The following is an 18,737-nucleotide window of genomic DNA, read 5'->3' as shown; positions in this document are numbered from 1 at the left end:
GTGTGTTTGTGTGTTTGTGTGTTTGTGTGTTGGTGTGGAGTAAAGAGGCCATGATCTGCTCCAGTGGCACCGATGCTAAAAGTGTTGATCTTCACCAACATCTTAGACTCTGCTGTAGCCAGAAGGTGTGCGTGTGTGTACTGTGTTAGTGTGTGTGTGTGTGTGTGTGTGTGTGTGACTCTGACCTTTACGTTACCTCAGGCACCACTAAAGCGCACTGACAGGAGCCGGCCAGCATTGGCAGCTACTCAGCATATGTTTGAGATTGAAAAAAAAAAAAAACATGCCCTAAAGACAAGGCACGAACAAATAACGCCGTCGCTGCGGTGCCTCCTACAGACGGGTGTGTTGTTGTGCAGGTGTGTATTGATGTGCAGATAAATGCATTTTTTATGAGCAATAGCTCTTTGCATGGCTTTAATGGAGGCCCCGCATGAATATGTATAAACACATGCCTGGACACAGATTTTATGGGTGTGTGTGTGTGTGAGTGTGTGTGTGTGAGCACTGCAGTTTCCTCTAGCCTTATCTGAGCTAATAGAAGTGAACATTTGCCACACCTCTAACATTTAAGGCAGCAGCGTGAAGATCACTGGCTAAAAACAGTGTGTGTGTGTGTGTGAGTGTGTGTGTGAGTGTATACGTGACAGTGTGTTTCCTTAAAGGTCAAACTGGCAGCAATGAAGCGATGAACACAAACACACTGCTAGTCACAGATCTCACCATTTTACACATCTGTGAGAGTCGTAATTTGGACTTTTTTTCTTTTTTCTTTTTTCACCTCAGGACACAGAGATTAAAGCCGGTCTTCTCACCTTTCATATAGAACTATGACTAAATATACATAAACATGAAGCCCCCAGGGCTGTTAGGGACAAGAGCGTAGGCTGAAATGATAGACATGTATCCAAACAGGCTGAGTACTGTAGAAACCACCGTGCTTTATAACTGGTTTATTTTGTTTCTTTTAAGCAAACTAAAAATGTTTTTTATGTCTCAGTGAGGTGTGATTTTCCTGACAATGTTTGTTTTTGTTGTTTTCAGAGAAAATTAAAATCTAATCCTATTCGCCAATGGTAAAAAGAATCATCCAGAGTTGAATCTGTTCGCCCTAAATTTAAATTTTGGAGATAAAGATATTGTTGCCTTCACGGCAACAATATGCATATTCAGCTGGATTATATCAGACAATAATTTACCCAGATTACAAAAATTCAGCCCACTGTAAAGTGGTTCGGTAATGTAGCGGTTACCTACGGCTGCCTTACATGCAGACGTTTCTGGGTTCGAGCCCCAGTGGAACCATATATTTAATCCTCCTCTTGACAGTAGCTATGGCTAAAACGCATCCGCTAAATGCACAAATGTAAACGTAAATAAATCCCCTTCATGCACATGACTGTCCTGCCTGCAGTCCATATCTGTCAGACGCATCATGACGAGAGCAAACACAGCAACCCCTCCTGCCTGCAGTCCATATCTGTCAGACACATCATGACGAGAGCAAACAGACCATAAAAATGTAACTCTCGCTCTAGTAAAGCAACAACTTCCACTTGTAAAACTGCAACAATTATTATAATCAGTTCCCAAACAATTAAAAACCTCAATTAAACAATGGTACCACCAAACGCCTCATTACAGTCAAAGGAACGGCTGTGCAGCATATCTGCGGTCTGCGCCGTGTGCTGAACCCATCACAACAGCTAATTATGGGTTTGTAATATATGCAATAATAAACACCTCAGGCTGTAATTATCCCTGATGTACGTACTCTGTGTATGATGTGGTTTGCAGCCACAACAACGTGCAGATTAATGAGCAGACTAATTATTCCTATTAGTCAGTGCTGCGGCTGCTGCATCGTCAGCCTCCCTTCACACGCCGTTAACGTCACGGAGCTCAGGCTCCACTCTGACAGGGCGCATATGCAGACAAACGGAGGAAGAAAAAAAAAACAATTTTTTTAAACTAATAGAAAATTAAATGTCAAATGTTTTCATGTACTTTTAAAAACAATAATATTTCATCCGTTAGAATTTGGCCATGGCTTTCAGCTGACTCCGTCACCCTGCACAAGTGCTTGATGGGTAAAAAGGTCAGTGCTGTCAGATCCGAGGCGGCACAGACTGGTGGTGCCCCGCTGACATACACCACACATATGCTGCTGCGCGCCACACACACACTCTGTGTCCATTTGCATCAGCACCTGGACGTGTGACAGGGGCTACACGTGTTCATGTGAACGCCGTTCCAGTCTTGTCTGTACGCCCGCTCTTCAATCACGCTAGTGCGGCGGGACAGTGAGAGACAGGGAGGGAGAAGGACGGACGGGGACGTCAGGGAGACGAGGGTCAGACGTTAATGAAAGAAGCAATCTCTGCTGTCATGTTAGATCTAAGGCCCGGCTCACGCCGTCCCGCCACTGTGTCTGTGTGTGTGTGTGTGTCAGTGAAATCACTGCTGTCATGTCTGATCCTGTGGTCTGGTGTCGGCCGTCCAGTCTGAGGGCCCGTTAGCAGGCGGCTCTTTCTGGTCACTTCACATCGGTGTGAGGGACGTGTGTGTGTGTGTGTGTGTGTGTGTACAGACTGGTTAATGAACATGTGTGTGTGGCTGTAGAGCATGCATGGAATGTAAATGCATATAGGGCAGGCACACACACACAGAGAGAGAGAGAGAGAGAGAGAGAGAGGGAGAGAGAGACTATTGTTTATAACCTAGAAACCTCTGTTTATATTATACCAAACACATGATGAGGTCATTTGTATTTGCAATATACTGATATTTCCAACAATTTGTTTGAGGAAATCAACTGTCAACATACCCTGATTGCACTGCAGTTTGAATTTAATAGGTTAAATTTACAGAAAGAAGATTTTTAGGCAGTGCTTTTGGTTTCTTAAAACACTTAAATATCATTGCATCAGTGCACAGTTCCCAACAGTTTGAATTTAATAGGTTAAATTTACGGAAAGAAGATTTTTGTGCTTTTGGTTTCTTAACATGCTTAAAATATCATTGCAAGTACTGTGCACAGTTCCCACGTGCAGATTTATGCCCAGTATTTGATTTCCTACTAGCAAAATTAGGAATTTACCTTTAGAAAATGTATATAAAACATTCTCTAGCAACAGAAAAAAATACAAAAATACTATTTATTGGAGAAATTCTGGAAATGACTGGAAATGAACTCTCTACCCAGCTTTACACACACACACACACACACACACACACGTGCACCATGTGCAAACCAAGCACTTTAACATGTGTTCAGCCCATTAGAGTCCACCATTAATTAGGCCAGAATAATGCTTTGGTTCAAGTGGGTGCTTTCTTTCCTAGTTCACTGACCATTAGGTGGCTCATCAATCGAATAAAAAATGAGGCTGGGGGATATTTGCCTGCACTTGGACTGACAGACTCCCAGGGCTTTGGCAGGGGTCCAGAGAGCATCATCATCACATGGGCTGTGACCGTGTTTTATCTGCGTTTATTCGACTTCTATCATTTCTGTCCTTTTGGATCAACACCGCAGCTGCTCTCCTCACACCCTCCCCTGTCCTCCACGCCCTCGGACGCACATTTATCTACGCGCTTTACATTTGGCAGCGCAGCTCATAATGCACTCTCATGTGTGGGTTCTAATAAGGTCATGTCAGAGCTCATTCATCCGGGCGGACCCCCGACTAAGTCTCTTTCTCAACATTCTTCTTGGCTCCTTCTCTGCCTCTTGCTCTCCAGCTCTGCTGCGCAAAGACAGACGACCTGGACGTGTGCAGAGAGGGTGAGGCAGGAAAGTTTTAGCACATGTGTAATGACAAACTAGGCCAGAGACGCATCCATGCTTAAACACTTACAGTTAAGTCCCTAACTAACAGCCCTACAGCCCCTCCTCTCGTCTGCACACACGCTGCCGTAGCTGCTATGCTAACCCCCCCCCCGGCCATGAATGACAATACGCTGTCTGTCACTCTGCAGCCATAAGCACCCATGCGATTACTCAGCCTCATGTTCCTCTCCACAGGCTTGGGATGACTGTCATATTGCACAATTACACAGCGTGACTTCCACGCCGTCTTTACACCTCTTACCTCCTGCACACACGCTGGACGGCTCCGCTGCCAGAATCTCAATGCAGGACTTCCTAATGATCTGAGGAGGAGACGCGGTCAGACGATTTAGAAACAAAATAGCGTCAGGATTTACGACATGTGGTGTGAAGGTGTCATACTGAGTCGATGATTCCCCTCAGGGCCTGGAAGCCTCCCCACACAGGAAACACATGGTCCACTGTAACTGCAATAGTTGCCAGCTAAAAAAAAAACATACACTGAAAATTATATACTTGCATTTTAAATGATTCGTTACATTGTTTTTAATTTTCTGTAGCTCCGCACCTGGGTCTGGTTGAAGTCTTTGACCCCAACACAGTAAACGGTCGCACCCATGGATCTGGCCCTCTGAGCCTGCAAGAACTAATGATGTCATCCAAGAAAAGTTTGGGTTTGACAAATATATTGAATTATAAAAGAGATCCATTTTTTGTCAGTGACCTAGTTACAAGAGAACTGGTGAAGATCAGAAACATGGATCTTTAGTTATTCAATTATTAGTTGAGACCATTTGAAAAGCATTATTTGGGATTTATAAAAGACATAGAAGCTTTAACACAGTTGTTCTAGATTCTTAACAACAAAATATAAGTATTTAGAAACGTTTACAACACGATAATACAAAAATATTTTAGATTCAAGATGCTTGTCAAATATGAATTTTATATTGCTTTTCTGTTTTGATCTAAGCAAATAAAAATAACAAAGACGCATATCTTTAAAAAAAACAAGGAATATATATATATATAATTTATTTATTATTTTTTTAAGAAAAATGGCTATTCCACACATTGTGGCCCAACATAGGGTCCGAAGAACTTGGTCTAGTCCATGAAAAGGACAGTAAGGGGCCGGGCCGGACCACCCACCTCTCTCTGTGCTGTGTCAAACTGCCACTCGTTGAGCTCTCCATCAGTCAGAGCAATGATGACACTGGCAGTCCCTGAAAAACACAACAATATTTTATTTCTTTCATTAAAACTTTACAAATGCATGCAAACACGATGTGCTGATTACACCGCGCTCACCGTGTCGCTCTTGATGAATCTGAGCGTTAGCCTGTGGTTGAAACAACAGTGAATTAGTCAGGATTCATATCACATAACTACAAGCTGATGTTGTTGTAAAGCCGACCCACACATTTAACTTTGGTTTGACCTTGTATGAGTACAAACACATGAGCTTGTTGTTACTTGGAGCCTACGATTCGACAGAAACGCCATTTCTCAGCTTCAGAAGAACAAGTCGATCACATGTTGTCACTGCTTTTGGTATTTAGAACAACATTTAGGGCAACAGAAAAAAGAAATCAGGCCGTAGCTGCGTGCTTTCTCATGACTGAGCCACTCCTCATACCTTCCTAATTCATCCTAGTCCCTGCTGCAGGAGTCAAATACTCAAATACACGGTGCGTGTTTTTCATTCTTAAAGCTGAGACAGTGTGAGTCTCCTGTTGCTGTCTCTGCAGATGCAGATGCTGAGCAGTTCAAAACCACGCCTCACCATTTCCAGGCCTAAATTCATATACGTGTCCCCCCCGGGGACGACCGTCTTCAGGGCCAACAGGCCTCCAGTAATGGCTTCCCTGTGGAGGAAACAGAGGAGGAGAAAATAAACAGGGAGGAAACGACTACGAGGAGAGAAGGAGATAAAGAAAAGTCCTCAGCAGATGATGAGATGAGATAAGACCAGGGTGTGGAACCGTGTTAGCATGTTAGCATGTTAGCTGTCTGTGGTTGCGTGCAGTACTGTGTGCAGGCAGATTAAGAATGGAATTTTTTGGGACTGAGTGCTGGCTGCTGTGTTAACCTGTTCTCTGTCAGCTTCAGGATGATCTTTCCATGTGTGGAGAAGACTATAAAAGACATCCTCAGCATCGGGCTGCCAAACAAAGACAAAATTATTATACGTCACTGCTGACAGAAAACATCAGTAAATAAACCAGCGTGTACCTGATAAACTTCTCTGCCAACTGCTGCACAAAAGTATAGATTTCCAGCCAGTGATGCTTCACACTCCCAGACCTGGAAAACAGAAAAAAAAAAAATAGAAATCATGTGATGGCATGAGGTCATCACCCTTAAACAGAACAATAACACCAGTGGTATGCAGCTAAGAGCTGGACTCACATTGTAGAGCAGAAAAATGAATGGTTTTTCCAAAACAAAAACCAAAAAGAGAATATTATTTATTAAACACAGATTTGGTTTAATTTATATTTTACTAGTTATTTTGTAGTTCTGTCATTGTAGATTATATATCTGACTGTACTACTATAAACATGAAACAGCTTTTTTTTTTGTTTTTATTAAATCTTGGACCAAATCAAATCAAATCAAATTTGTTGTTTGTTTATCTTATTTCACAGCCATCGGCTTCAGACTCTCTACATAAAACAACTCTGGTGGTCGTCTGTACTGACAGTAAATCCGATCACTAAGATGAGGGGTCCAGCCCCATGGTCTTGCAGTCTACATGCTGATGTGTCCTTGGACAAGACAACTACGATGGCAGCATGGAAATAAACTTCCAGCATTTTGTGATGGAAGAAGTTGTTGCTTTTACAAAGATTTTACTCTCACTAGAAAAGTGTCACCTACACTCAGTCCCAACTGTTCTCCATTTCCAGGAACTACTTATTTACTTCACATCTCTAGACATTCCTTGGGAGACTTGTGGAAACCTGGCCGTGCCCCGTCTTGTGCCACTACTCTGTACAGTAACCTGTCACCAGTGAGTCCACTTCCTGTCTCCGTGATGAAGCCCAGTCCCAAGGGTCTGATAATGGTGGCTAATTGTTGCAGGACCAGAGGGTGGAGGTTAGACAGGGACAGATGTAGCAGTCTGCCTGTAGCAGGGACCGTGGAGCCGGCAGCTGGCCCCTGTGCGTGTGTGTGTGTGTGTGTGTGTGTGTGTGTGTGAAGGGGAACAGATGGTCCCAGTGAGCACAGCCAGTCTAACAACAGGTTGGGGGTCCAGGCAGTGTAAAAGGCTGTGACATGGACAACAGAGGGATGCCAGAGCAACACTCAGCGGGGGGTAAATGTGAGTGCGTCTTTTTGAGGAGGGCAACATCAAACAACTTGTTGACCCAACTCTGCGAGGCTGAGGGCTGGTGAAAGTGTGTGTCGCAGGGTCGTAAAGCGTGTGAGAGTGTGACCTGGCTGCTGCTTCGTGACCCCCCGTTTAAACAGTCACATTCTTGGCCCCCAATGGTTGTTTGAAGGAGTGGAACGTTTACAGCCCTAACAGACACATGTTCTATAGTACTCTAGTGAACAAATTAGTTTGAAAAAAACATTGAAGTCCTAAACTTGGACCTGGACAAGCGACCCATGGTTCACATCTGGCCCGCGGGCCACCTGTTTGTGAAGCACAAGCTGTTCACAAACATGTGAACGGAGTCTGTTTTTTCTTTTCTTTACTGTGTGTTTTGGTTTGGTCAGCATGTGTTTATGGGATGTCGTCTCCATGCCAACGATGAGCTGATAGGCTGTTTGCGAGAACAGTACTTTTACTTTGAAGTAAAAGTACGTTCAGTACTTTGTCAGCAGTAGGAGATCGAATTCTTGAGTTTTCTTTTTATTTAAATAGTCAACAATAATGTCATTTTAGACAATTATGATCTTATTTAGTAGAAAAATATGAATGTCTTTTTTATTGTGTTCAATCAAACGTGGTTTCTTTCTTCTCAGTACTGCCCGACGATTATTCTAGTTTAAGCAAACCTGATTTCACCCTCAGCCTGCCATTATCCAAACGCTCGACTCAGCCATTTATTCTGACCTCACCTGTGCTGCTACGTGTAGTAAACGTGAAGGTACAAGCGTTTTCTTTCACTTGCAGTATTTACCCTGTGAAGAACTTGGATCTGAGAAAAATACATCTCAGTTTCTCTCTAATCCAGCCAGAAAAGACAACACCTATTATTCTATTTGTGGGCAAACCAGATAGAGAGGAAAAGGCCGCCTGGTATGTGGAGTGGAGAATGTGGGGAGCTGTTTTTGAGGATTCTAAGTTTTTAAAGTCACTTTTCTGTCTTCATCTTCATGGGAGACAGAGATGCTTCCAGTGGAGCGCACACACTCACTACCCAGCATGCCTTTCCTCTGGACATCAAAGCAAGAGCCAAGCATGTGTTGGCCAATGGTGATGATGTAAAGACCAGGATAAACACTCGAAAATATCCCTGAGGTTTTTTTTAAGTCTCTTTTTCTCAGACTAAAATTGTGCACAGAACCTGCACTGCAGCAGACATGTTGGTGCCGTGTCTGAGATACTGTAGATCAGCAACTTCCTGCAGGCCTGCTGAAGCATGCTGGTCCATACAGTCAAAACAAAACACTGGGAAAACCAGAGGTTTAACCATGCATGACCTCACTGGCTTCTCAGGCTTGAAGCAAAAACTAAAATGTTTCCAACAGATGCTGTTATTCATATGTAAAAAGGAAAAATCATCAGATGTAAAAATGTCACAGGTACTCAGCCTGGGACAACCAAGGACAAAGGCTTCTGCTCACTAATACTAAACACAGACACAGTTGTGTTTAATGTCTTAACAATAACTTTTCCAACCAGCATGTACATATACTGTACATGCTGGTCTCCTAGTTATTAATTTAAATCAAAACCAAACCAACAGATCCTTCTCCTCTGCTTCGTGTTTGGACTCGTGCAGTTGTTCTGCCTCGTTCGTCCACGTACATTATCTCCAGTTACAGTTCAAAACAGAGATACGACAAAAATGTCAATTATCGTGTCTGAGCAGACACAAACAGCGGATGCAGCAGAAAGATGGCTCGGAGATAATTAGCGGTGCGGTTGTGCTAACTCAGCTGTAAGAGTCGTCAAAGCCACAAACGTGGATGAGAAAATGAGCCCAAAGCATAAAACTGTAGTGAAGCATGATTGAAAAATCCAAATTCTTCCACAGTGAGTTACTATGATGTATAATGAGCTCCAGATGATAGAAAATCTGTATTAAATGTGGGAATTCTACAAGAAAGAAACCATCACACGGTCTCGGAGTTGTTGTTGGGTTAGGAACCGTACTTTTTGGAACGTTGAAATATTTGAATTTTTAAAACTGGGTCAGGATCAAACAACTCAGAAAAAAAAATGTCTGGGCCCAAAGGCTTGGTTGTATTACAGCAGGGCTGCACCTTTCTGGCTCTGGAGCTACTATTCAATGACAGACTAACAGGATCTACCAAGACATTAAATATATATGTACTCATATGAACTGAACAGCTAATGCATGTAGCTCTATGGCTCAATATGATTCAGTTCTTGAAGTATAAAGATAGATAGATAGATAGGGATGAAAGTATGAAATAAAAGTATATATATATATATATATATATATATACACCTTTGTTACTTGTTGGATCACTTTCATTCCTAAGACATTTAGCTGGAATTCTATCCTTCAGTGACAGAGTCAGATCACGGTCGACTGAAGGATGGAGGGCGGAACACTGAACTGAATCACCGGTGAACACTGCTCCACTGCTCCACTGCTGGACAGCTGCGTCCGCAAAGGCGTCATCAGCCTGAACCCCTATCCATCCTGCTCGCCCTGCCCACATCCCGTGGGTAAACCTTCAGCCTCACCGCAGTCGACCGGACGGAGGGAAGGAGCATGTCCTAATGTCCAAACTATTATCTTAAACAGTGGCGATCAAGTGACGCCGAATCAGTGTTAAATCACCCCCAAACTCATGCATTTGTTGTCTGACTGTAGAATGTCTTAGAAAAAAACATCATCAACAACAAAGTCTGGGCAGATATTTTCATCAACCAAAACTCCGGATAACTTTTCTTCTTCGTGCTGTCAGACCAAAACACCGACGCGCTCGGAGTTTTCCAAACATCATCTTGGTCGCATGGCAATGAGCAGCGACGAGAACCTAACAAAGCCATAAATAACGCGGGACACTCACTTGTCCAGGACAAAGTAAAGGTCGAACGCTCCCTGACAGGACCTCTCCTCCTCCTGCTGCTCCTCCGCCTCCTGTTGCTCGCCTTTCACCGAGGCATGGAGAAGGAAAATTCCCAGCAAAGCCACTAAGGCGAGGAGCATGCGAGTCTGCGTCCTCGCCATCTTTCCTGTCCTCGCTGAAAGAGTCCTCCAACACTGTTGACAACTACACGTCTTCACATTGTCTCTCGGTCTTCAGATGCCGAGTCCACTTCGTGCGTCAAACGCTTTGTTCCACGTTGTTCCGTCCGCCCGTCTGCTTTCTTTAGCGCATTCTGCGCACAGACGTCCTGCTCAGATAGCGCCGGCCTCTCCAAGTCTGAGAGGGGGAGAAAAAAACTGCACCGAGGCAGGGCAGGGTGGAGGAGAGGAGCGACACCCGAGGAGAGACACACAACTCCACTTTTCCACAGAAAGAAAAAAAAAAGAAAGAACTGCTCCACAAATCATCGGTTAATCGCTGTGTGGGTGGATTAAATGTAAAATAACAACTTTCAGGCCAAATATACATGTAAGACTGGAATGTTCTTATGTATAACTAAATATATTGTTTGATATGAGCGCAGTTTCACTACTCTAGTAGTACACACTGTACTTTGATTGTAAACAATCAGAATTGTTAAAAAAAAGTTCTAAAAAAATTGAAAAAGTAAATTTGAACAAAAAAACCTAAGACCACAAACAGTCTATTCAAGTGCCATAACTGGCCCCGTGCCAGAGCTTGATTATACTTCATATGAGGTGAATGAATATTGTACATTTCCAAAATGTCTATTATTATACTGCCAGCTATATCTACTGACTTTAATATTTTGCTGAGAGCAAAGAAGAATTAAATTAGAGAGATAGAGATGAAAGTATGAAATAAAAGTATATATATATATATATATATATATATACACCTTTGTTACTTGTTGGATCACTTTCATTCCTAAGACATTTAGCTGGAATTCTATCCTTCAGTGACAGAGTCAGATCACGGTCGACTGAAGGATGGAGGGCGGAACACTGAACTGAATCACCGGTGAACACTGCTCCACTGCTCCACTGCTGGACAGCTGCGTCCGCAAAGGCGTCATCAGCCTGAAACCCTATCCATCCTGCTCGCCCTGCCCACATCCCGTGGGTAAACCTTCAGCCTCACCGCAGTCGACCGGACGGAGGGAAGGAGCATGTCCTAATGTCCAAACTATTATCTTAAACAGTGGCGATCAAGTGACGCCGAATCAGTGTTAAATCACCCCCAAACTCATGCATTTGTTGTCTGACTGTAGAATGTCTTAGAAAAAAACATCATCAACAACAAAGTCTGGGCAGATATTTTCATCAACCAAAACTCCGGATAACTTTTCTTCTTCGTGCTGTCAGACCAAAACACCGACGCGCTCGGAGTTTTCCAAACATCATCTTGGTCGCATGGCAATGAGCAGCGACGAGAACCTAACAAAGCCATAAATAACGCGGGACACTCACTTGTCCAGGACAAAGTAAAGGTCGAACGCTCCCTGACAGGACCTCTCCTCCTCCTGCTGCTCCTCCGCCTCCTGTTGCTCGCCTTTCACCGAGGCATGGAGAAGGAAAATTCCCAGCAAAGCCACTAAGGCGAGGAGCATGCGAGTCTGCGTCCTCGCCATCTTTCCTGTCCTCGCTGAAAGAGTCCTCCAACACTGTTGACAACTACACGTCTTCACATTGTCTCTCGGTCTTCAGATGCCGAGTCCACTTCGTGCGTCAAACGCTTTGTTCCACGTTGTTCCGTCCGCCCGTCTGCTTTCTTTAGCGCATTCTGCGCACAGACGTCCTGCTCAGATAGCGCCGGCCTCTCCAAGTCTGAGAGGGGGAGAAAAAAACTGCACCGAGGCAGGGCAGGGTGGAGGAGAGGAGCGACACCCGAGGAGAGACACACAACTCCACTTTTCCACAGAAAGAAAAAAAAAAGAAAGAACTGCTCCACAAATCATCGGTTAATCGCTGTGTGGGTGGATTAAATGTAAAATAACAACTTTCAGGCCAAATATACATGTAAGACTGGAATGTGCTTATGTATAACTAAATATATTGTTTGATATGAGCGCAGTTTCACTACTCTAGTAGTACACACTGTACTTTGATTGTAAACAATCAGAATTGTTAAAAAAAATGGAAAAAGTTCCTGGAATTGAAAAAGTAAATTTGAACAAAAAAACCTAAGACCACAAACAGTCTATTCAAGTGCCATAACTGGCCCCGTGCCAGAGCTTGATTATACTTCATATGAGGTGAATGAATATTGTACATTTCCAAAATGTCTATTATTATACTGCCAGCTATATCTACTGACTTTAATATTTTGCTGAGAGCAAAGAAGAATTAAATAAAAGTGTTTCCCCAAATTATTTTTGGAACTTAATTACACATTTCAACTGGAAAACTTTGAAATACATAAAAAGAGCGCCCCATAGAGTCCAATGGTCAAATGTTCAAAGTCTTTGAATCATTGTAATTTTTTTCCCTCCAGTCTACAGTCGGCTAATTACTTCGCTTGACCACCTGGACGTTGACCATTTTCCATAGTTGCCCCCTAAACCAGCGGGGCATTTAACCAAACCCAGTTTTTGATTCAGAATAATCCATTAAATGCTCATTAGACAGAATCATTTACTTAATGAATAATGCATTTGCCTGATGGCAACCCCCCGACCAGCACAGAGCAGCACGGAGCAGACACGGCCTGCATTAGTGGCCAATTTTTAAATCTCCACTCTCCCCACGACGGCCACATTACTTTCAAACAGCTGTTTCCAGAAATGAGATCAAAACGGCACAGAACGATCTGTACGACTGATCCGTTTTATTATCTTAAATACTTGAAAACTACTGAATGTCTCGGTCAGTACTCTGAACCTGAGGTTTGACATTTAAAGTAATCGAAGCTCTTTATCGAAAAAAACTGTGATGTTAGAAAACTTTTCTTTATTTGGAGAAGGAAAGGAGAGCTGTGTAACCCAAAGAACACCGTCCTCATGGTAAAACACACAACAGTTTTCTTTACTGTGTGCAGTTGAAAAAATGTTATGGCGTGAAAGGAAATATGAACAAATCAGATTATGAAAAGGTTGGGAACAAAATCTACGAGGCTTTAGCGACAGAACTTCCACGTGGGTGCAGGTTCTGGTTCCTTCATGACAAAAAAAAAACCAAAGTACATTTGAAACAGGCAGAGAACCATCTTCAGAAGAGCCAACTTGGCTTGTCAATATGCTGTGAAGTGACTCAGTGTGTCAAACATACGGTCTGCAGACCAAAACTGGACTGCGAACACTTCATGTTCATGATGTTTTGTAAAACGAGAGTTCATTAAATAAGTAGATTTTCTAACACACATGGATGAAAAAAAAAAACAATCGGAAAAAGCATGGATTTATTGTTATTTATAGGTAATTGGTAATAAATAAAGATACTGGTCCAGCCCTGTTTACATTTAATCAGGTAGTTTGTGGTCCCTGAACCAAAATGAGTTTGATAGGCCTGGACTAAAACATTCTCCACCAGTGTATTTATGAGAAAAAAGAAAATGTCCGCATTGGATTTAAAAATTATAGACCTGGATGTTCCCACAGTTTTCAGAGTCATTAAGATGCTGTTGGAATTATTTATTAACGTTTCACCAAAGACTGTAAACAGGTCCATCTCGTACCCGTCACTGTATGGAGTTCAGACGCGGCGGTCTTTATGTCTACACCAACCAGCTGCGCCTGTTTGAATCACATTCAATTCCATTATTATGGCCGAATGATCCCTGTTCCCTGCATCCTGACGCCCACATCTCTCCGCGAGAGCTCTGTAAATCAGACAAGGACGCATTTGCCAGGGGACTAACAAAAAAAAAAATCAGGGCGTGTGAGCGCGCGCGCGCGTGGCCGCGCCCGTGTTTATATCTATGCGCAACGCTTCAGTGCGCTCTCTGAAGGGAATAAGTGGCAGCGACAGAGGAGAGAGGCGACAGTGTACGAAGGGAAGACTCCGGAACTGGTCACCAAGAAAACAGAGGACATCAGTTCTGAGCACCGCTGCACCATCAGCTGCACCATCAGCTGCAACTGGCTGCCCACACATCCACCTCCATGTCCGGCGGGTGAGTGCACAGCCACCTGGTCACAAGGATTGATTTGTTTTTCCTTTCTGTTGGATAATATTATTTTAAAGGAATTTGAAGCATATGTGGCGCTTCAAAAAATAATAATTAAAAGATAATAAAAAATCCAATTAATAAAAAAAACAGTCTACTTTTTTTTTCAATGGCCACCAGTGGTTCCGGTTCAACAACCAGTGATTCGATATAATGTTCATAAACCGTATTGAAGTTCTCCCTGCGCTCAGAGCAGGCAGTTGGTCTCCACGGCAGATGGGGAGACAAAAGGAGAAACCGAGTGAAAAACCGAGACAAAGGACGTTAGAAATCATTTTTGGCTCAACACCAACTGCGCCTTCTGCACAGATTAGAACCTGAATGTTTAATAGAGAGAAATCACCGCCGGGAAATATTATCACAAGAGCGATTCATCGTGGGATCGTAGCATGTGAATCCAAAACGCACATGTCACTGCTGTGATTTTTTTGGAACCAGAATAAATCATAATATTTTGTATTGGTTGATTTGGTTCTGGCTCTCTCAGTGTGATGTACTTCTCCCAGTGTTGGGAATACCGCTCTGATTCATGGAGTTTTGTTGCAGGTTGACGATGGATCACGCGTTCCTGCCCCGGTCCATCTGGACCGCTGACAGTAAATTCCTGCAGCATCCGGCGGATCTGTACAGCAGTGTGGTGGTTACTCGCAGCATCCCGGCAGGCACCTGCTTCGGTCCGTGTGTTCTCCAGAACACCTTCTACGACACCATCGCCTTCATAGCGCAGAAATCCTGCGACAGAAAATCCAAATCCTATGTTTTCAGGGTGAGTTCTGCAGTTTGTTTGCTGGATATTTGATTTTGTTTTTTAAAAAATATATAATTTAGACCTAAATACGCACATGTGTCTCACTCGTTGACCCTGTCCTGTCCACAGGTGGACCCTGAGGCCATGCGTAATTCCGCCCTGGTTCTGTCCTGGCTGCGGCTCGTCCAGGCGGCCCGCAACAGAGAGGAGCAGAACACGGAGGCTTTTCTAAAAGCGGGTCAGCTGTATGTGCGGGCCACCCGGGACATCCGCCAGGACGAGGAGCTGCTGGTGTGGTACGACCAGGAGCTGTCTCACCTACTGGGCTTCACGGACCTGAGAGGGTCGAGTGAAGGTGAGGAGGATGATGCTCCAGTCTGCTCCAGAGGCTTTAACATTTTGTTATTATAATTTTATACCAATTCAAGGTTTTTAGGGACAACATTATGAGAAAATGTAAAGCTGTGGATATTTGGTAAATTGGCATTGTTTTATTCACCTACAGACCTTTTCTAGTAAAAATATCAAAGACAAAATCATAAACCTGAACAACAGGATTTCACAGTATATCACATTCTTATATCAGTCCAGATTTTCCTTTTTCAAAAGACTCCCAGAACCTCCCAGAATCACAGTGTTCCTACGTCTGTGTTTTGTCTTCATTCTGTGAGCATAGATAACTTATCAGAGGAGTTTAGTCTGTCTTCTCTGACCAAAGGTGATGTTTTCAGTTCACAACATTTCTCTCCAGGTGTCTGTTTAACAGATGTGGATTTTTACTTTATCACAAACCAAACTCATAAAACATGGAACAGCTTTGTTCCAAACCTTCTCTTAAACACAATCGTAATGATGTGTGTTTTTGTTTGGTTTAAAATCACATCAGAAATACTTTAAAAACAGCAATAAAATATACTAGTGTTTTTTTTTTGTCTTCCAGAGTTCAGATGCAGCAGGTGTGACCAGGTCTTCACATATGAACATCCTTTCCTGGCCCACTGCCGCTTCCTGTGCACTCAGGTCAAGAGTGACCCCTGGAGCCGTGACCTTTACGCGCAGAAACATGTGGAAATTAAGAAGCAGCATCAAGTGACGGATTTCCACAACATCGCCAGAGATTTGGAACACAAAAAGCCCAGCTGTGACCAGGACGCGGAGATCTCTCCAAAGAGGAGGAGATGTGAGGAGCCACTTTATGTGAAGGGACGGAAATCCGTTCTAATAGAGAAGACAAATATTTCAAACGATGACAACATCACACCGACGACGGAGGGATTCGACCAGACAGCAGGGGATGGAGCTTCATCTGCGGAGAAACTGAGAACCAAAAGTGACGCTTCAGGATGTAAGAATGCTGATGAAGGAACCAAAGAGATGTCGACGAACGGCAGAGATGCCGTGCACTCCAGCGGCAGCAGTGCGTTCTCTCTGGTTCTGTCCAACAGCAGACAAGGCGAACAGAAAAGCGCCTTCTGTAAGCCCAGTAAAAGAACTTCTCCCTTAGACCCCCAGGCACATCTCAGCAGCGCTACAACAGCGCCCTCTAGTCGCATAGAGGAGATGACTGAAGCCTTTAACTCCAGGACTTTTATGGGATACAGCAACTTGGTGACATCCAGCGTCCTGGGCGGTGACCTGCAAACCGCGCCGTCCCCGCTTGCGTTGACCAGCGCTTTCCATTACGCACCGGAACACTGGTCCAGGAATATCGCTGCTCAGCTGCAGACCGCATCTTCCCTCACCACCCTCCCACCCACATTCACCTCGTTCGGCGTCTCCGTGCAGAACTGGTGCGCCAAATGCAACCTTTCCTTCCGCATGACCTCTGACCTGGTCTTCCACATGCGCTCCCACCACAAAAAGGAATTCGCTGCTGAGGCCCAGGTGAGAAGGAGGAGGGAGGAGAAGCTCACCTGCCCCATCTGCCACGAGTTCTTCCGAGAGAGACATCACCTGTCCAGACACATGACGTCGCATAACTAGAGCCAAGGAAATATGAACACAAACTCTATTTATTCATAAACAATATTTAATCTGATCCACAAACATGTGCGAATGTACACGCATTTAGAAGAACAGGTACGCAGCGTGTCCACTAGAGGGCGCCAGAGATACGTTTGTGTTGATTTCACTTTCGTCTGAATTTGGCCGTGTACATAAGGTTGGCGATTATTTTGTGCCTTAATGAACTCAGGAGAGCAGAAAGAGAGAGAGGACAGCCCGTGATTGTTATTACAAATCTGGATTCACTTCTCTTGGTTTTCTCTGCTCTGGTTCACAACACGAGGACTGAGTGTGAATTTGTTTTGAAATCTAAAAATCATCAAAATCAAGAAAAAGTGTTGAGTGTTTTTTTCTCCACGCCATCTGCATTACGGCTCATGAGTTTTTCTTTCCCACCAGGAGGCGACCGAGAGCGGCTTTTTAGCCTTTCCCAGGTCCATGCAGCCATTGGTTGTTTAATTGTCAAATCAAACAAGCAGATGCTGACTTATTATCCCGACCAGAATTTGGGTTTAGTTTAATAAATTAATTGACCAACATACATCAATCAATATGTGATCAGTATATATATATATAAAAAAACCAACAACCAGGACTGGGGTAGAAATTGTTTGTTTTGCGTGTGTACTTCTCCGTCGCCGCCCTCCAGGCTGACCAGACTCCACTGGTCCAATGATCAACACTGTTTGGTCAAAGCTGTTACCAATGAAGCTGCTGATTGAGCAGCCTCCCTCAGTGTTACCTGGATGACGCACCACGCAGGGAGAGTGCTGAAGACTTTACCTTATAAAGTGAGTATATTTATATACATTCATCAGTGCTTTTGCCTGTTAAATAGAGATCCAGGTAAATACTAAAAGTGGTGTGACAATTTTGGGTTTTTTTAATTAAAGTCTAAGCCCAGCCTTGTTTGGCTGCTCTGTAAGAAATCCACAGTCACACACACACTGTAATATAATTTGTTTACAGCAGCCATTTCTCTGCTTACTCTCTTCATATCACACACTTTAGAACATAAACAGGTTCATTATGGATAAAAATATAAAATTTTCTTTTGTGGATGATTTGTTCGTGACGGTTCCAAAACATTAAACAAAAGATCGACTGAAACGTGTTCCTGATTTTCTCAAATTAAAATGTTGTTGTGTTTAAATCGTACTTTTTGACTGCTTAAAAATGACGTTTTTCAATATGATTGTGAATGAAAAGAAAAAAACCCCTGAAGCCCATGATTAAATAATAACTTATTAGGAGACACAGTGTCCCATTATTGAGACTCTGTCCATATGTAGAGAGCCATTAGTTCTCAGAGCTGTGCAACCGCGGAAAAGAAGCCAATTCAGCCCAGACAGAAAATCCTCTGTTGTCTAATAATGGCCGTATTGCTCCCCTTTAATTGAACAGTCATCATGTGGAAAAATAAATATTGTTCTTGGTTCCCCGCTCGCCTACTTGTAGCTGCACACAGCTCTGTACGTGCACCTCGTCGGCTGGAACTGACCTTTAGTACTCTCCTGTGACCGTGATTGTAGCTGACACGGGGTTCACTTTGTAAAAGCAAACTGTGGGTCCCAACTGTACGAGGAAATTAAGGGGAAAAAATTAACCTGGATGTGTGCTTTAGGATTGGGTCAGTGTTCTCTAAAGGCTCGAACGTCCATTAAAGTAAAATATGACTCATAAAACCCAGAATTATAGTCATTATCACACTTTAAATCATGT

At 43.4% G+C, this 18,737-nt stretch overlaps 2 protein-coding genes across 3 annotated transcripts in view; one reads left to right on the top strand and one right to left on the bottom strand.

Moving 5' to 3' along the window:
- antxr1d (ANTXR cell adhesion molecule 1d) overlaps window positions 1–10,638 on the bottom strand; it is a 21,663-nt gene extending 11,025 nt beyond the window's left edge. Inside the window, exons 1-9 of the mRNA XM_025060952.1 lie at window positions 10,058–10,638; window positions 6,068–6,139; window positions 5,925–5,996; window positions 5,619–5,700; window positions 5,144–5,174; window positions 4,985–5,058; window positions 4,401–4,469; window positions 4,235–4,315; window positions 4,059–4,155 (exon numbers count right to left, since the gene is read on the bottom strand). Of these exons, the coding sequence (XP_024916720.1) occupies window positions 4,059–4,155; window positions 4,235–4,315; window positions 4,401–4,469; window positions 4,985–5,058; window positions 5,144–5,174; window positions 5,619–5,700; window positions 5,925–5,996; window positions 6,068–6,139; window positions 10,058–10,218 (739 nt within the window). The 5' untranslated portion in view covers window positions 10,219–10,638. The remainder of the gene's footprint in view (window positions 1–4,058; window positions 4,156–4,234; window positions 4,316–4,400; window positions 4,470–4,984; window positions 5,059–5,143; window positions 5,175–5,618; window positions 5,701–5,924; window positions 5,997–6,067; window positions 6,140–10,057) is intronic.
- A 2,945-nt stretch (window positions 10,639–13,583) lies between these two features.
- The window catches only part of znf488 (zinc finger protein 488), a 10,552-nt gene continuing 5,398 nt past the window's right edge, over window positions 13,584–18,737 (top strand). For both annotated transcript variants that reach the window (XM_025060841.1, XM_008321966.3), the window contains exons 1-4: window positions 13,584–14,209; window positions 14,810–15,029; window positions 15,141–15,366; window positions 15,952–17,806. In XM_025060841.1, coding sequence (XP_024916609.1) covers window positions 14,199–14,209; window positions 14,810–15,029; window positions 15,141–15,366; window positions 15,952–16,994 — 1,500 coding nt within the window. In that variant the 5' untranslated portion in view covers window positions 13,584–14,198 and the 3' untranslated portion in view covers window positions 16,995–17,806. The remainder of the gene's footprint in view (window positions 14,210–14,809; window positions 15,030–15,140; window positions 15,367–15,951; window positions 17,807–18,737) is intronic.

The sequence above is a fragment of the Cynoglossus semilaevis genome, chromosome 12, assembly GCF_000523025.1.
Source record: "Cynoglossus semilaevis isolate Cse_v1.0 chromosome 12, Cse_v1.0, whole genome shotgun sequence".
Lineage (NCBI taxonomy): Eukaryota > Metazoa > Chordata > Actinopteri > Pleuronectiformes > Cynoglossidae > Cynoglossus > Cynoglossus semilaevis.
This window is presented reverse-complemented; position numbering and strand designations above follow the sequence as displayed.